The 2,500-nt window shown below is 37.4% G+C and overlaps 1 protein-coding gene across 1 annotated transcript in view; it reads left to right on the top strand.

The window, feature by feature from the left end:
• The window catches only part of LOC140938245 (uncharacterized), a 7,387-nt gene that overhangs the window by 3,907 nt on the left and 980 nt on the right, over window positions 1–2,500 (top strand). Inside the window, exons 2-3 of the mRNA XM_073387752.1 lie at window positions 1–240; window positions 2,046–2,500. The exon at window positions 1–240 is cut by the window's left edge and continues 265 nt beyond it; the exon at window positions 2,046–2,500 is cut by the window's right edge and continues 980 nt beyond it. Of these exons, the coding sequence (XP_073243853.1) occupies window positions 1–240; window positions 2,046–2,500 (695 nt within the window). The remainder of the gene's footprint in view (window positions 241–2,045) is intronic.

Below are 2,500 nucleotides of genomic sequence, written 5' to 3'. Positions count from 1 at the left end.
CTTCTTGTACATGTGACATTGAATGGAGCCAATGGAACAGAGAAATGCAGACCAGCCCATTACACGTGGAGTATGTCATGCTTGTTTGCTGCCTTCCCTGAATATGTCCTCGAAGTTTTATCTCTCGGTTCAATTCTTGTGAGGTCTAGGACACAAAAATTAGACATCACAATAGCACCATTTTGCTGTAATGTATCAGTGGAGAACCGTGTGACAATTATTGAAGATGTATTGTCATCGGTAAGTGACATGTTTTGTCTTCAATATATTGCAGGGTGATTCAAAGCTGCCGGTTTAGATTGCGAGCAGTCTCTTATATTTTTCTTTGAGTCACAGTAGATGGAAAATACTTCTCACGGGCTCTGCAGAAAGAAGGATGACCGCCCACAATCTACTGATATTTGTACCACGATATTATTTTACTGTAACTACCGAAATCGTAATTCAGTTTGTCATCTTGGGCAAATTATGAGGCCCTGCCAAGGGGGGTCCCATTGTCACTCATCTGAATTTCAAAATGTTTCATGTCACCATTTCTCAATGCTTCACTTAAGTGAAATGCTGTCTGAAATTCGTTTTGATTTGTTTCACAATGTAATACTCTTATGAACAATAATTGTAATATTTTTTTAAGTAGTTATTGTGAAGCCCTATTGGACATCACTGGAAATGATGCAATTTAAAAAAATACGATAATTATTATTAATGTTATGATTATGATTATGATTATGATTATTTCCTGTTTTTGTTGGCTTTATAGTTTTGACCTTGTTCTTTAATCTTCCCTACAATCAAACCCCATCAATACGGACACTGGGGGGCCATAGAAAGTGTCCATATTAACGGGTTGAATTTAGAGAAAATGACACTGCTTTCTTTCACAAGGGACAAAGCAAACTGTCCATAATAATGAGGTGTCCGTATAAATAAGCAGGTGTCCGCAAAGCGGGGTTTGATTGTAATTCTCTCAATCCACACAGCGGTATATTAAAGGTTACATTCCTTTTAGACAAACTTTTTTCGGATTTGGGCAATCCAGATTGTTTGGATTTTCATGCTATGCTAGCCGGAACAAAAATCTGAAATAAGATTGATCCATACAGCAGCAGCTTGCCGCTCCGATCTTCTTCTCAATTTCAACGCATCGTTTTTTACTTCTTTCTGCTAAAAGCATCTTCTCGTGGAGAAACGGAAAGAAAACTAGCTCTTTAACTAGTGTTGGTTCATATACTGGAACTCATCAACTTAAAATTATCTGGAATTTGATTCAAGAAAATTCAGAAGACAATTAGGAATTCTCAAGCGCTGAGAAGCGCGTTCGAAACACAAACAGACATTGGACAGTATAGTTTTACAGTGAGAAAATCTAAGCATTTTCACTTCCTAACGGATTTAGAGTGGCAGTGGAACTTGAGTTAAATATACTACAATCCTTTAGCGGCATAGAACAACGGGGGAATATAAATAACTTTTGCCTGAACTAACCTTGACCCGCCGTTTTTACTGATGAACGAGCACCTTCTTGCATCGAAAAGCAGTTTCAATAAATGGAACAAAGATCTGAAACCAGATTGAGATACCAATCTGAACGATCCACGTTCAGAGGTAGATCGTTCGGATTGCAATCACTGAATCTTAGATTGGTTTGGTCCTTAATGGAACAAAAAATCAAAGTTTCGATCGAAAAACCCGGATTTATATTGGCTAAAAGGAATGCAACCAAATCCATCACAGGAGTACATCATTTTCTTATTACAGGGTTAATCCAAGGTGAGGGTTTGTGGCGCACTTTTTCCCTTTTTCAGGCTCTAAGAGTGCGTGTTTGTTGGTGATATTAAGAACGATATTTTGTTTCAATGTACTCCTCTCCGACCAATAACCATGAAATACTGTTTGTTGATCCAGTGGATGGTCGATTGGCTTTACAAAAATCCAGTTTTAAAATGGCTTCAAGAAGATTTTTTAAAAGTTTGCCCATAGTCTGTGAAGGGTTAATTAATTGATGTTGTATTTGAAAATTAAATCCTTACTTTTTATTCTTTCAGCTTCAGGATCTCGCTGTCAGTCCAGGAATACAGGATCCAAGCTTAAACACAGCGGAGTGTGTCACTGAGGGGCATGAACCAAACCTGACAGATACAGAACGTAAATCATATATAATAGCAGCAATGTTTCTCTCTTTTGGTTTTACTATCTTTCTTGGCCCATGGTTGGCCATTTATACTCTCATATATTTAGACGAACTTTCAAACGGTGAGGATCCAGCGATGTATAGTGCTCTTAAATGGGTTTCATTTTCCATGTTAATAGGAGAGCTTGGATTATTTATTACATCCACTGTGTTTTTATGCAAAAGCAATGCAGCTCTTCTTAAATGGCTCATGTTGTCAATTCTGATAGTAACATTACTTAAAGGACCGATAGTGGGATGTATTTGTTTTAAGAAAGATACACCAGTGCTGGATGAATGCAAGTCATGGATACTACAAATTGTTATCTT

Source organism: Porites lutea, chromosome 5, assembly GCF_958299795.1.
Source record: "Porites lutea chromosome 5, jaPorLute2.1, whole genome shotgun sequence".
NCBI classification, from domain to species: domain Eukaryota; kingdom Metazoa; phylum Cnidaria; class Anthozoa; order Scleractinia; family Poritidae; genus Porites; species Porites lutea.
Note: the sequence above shows the minus strand (reverse complement) of the source record. Positions and strands in the feature narration are given on the sequence as shown.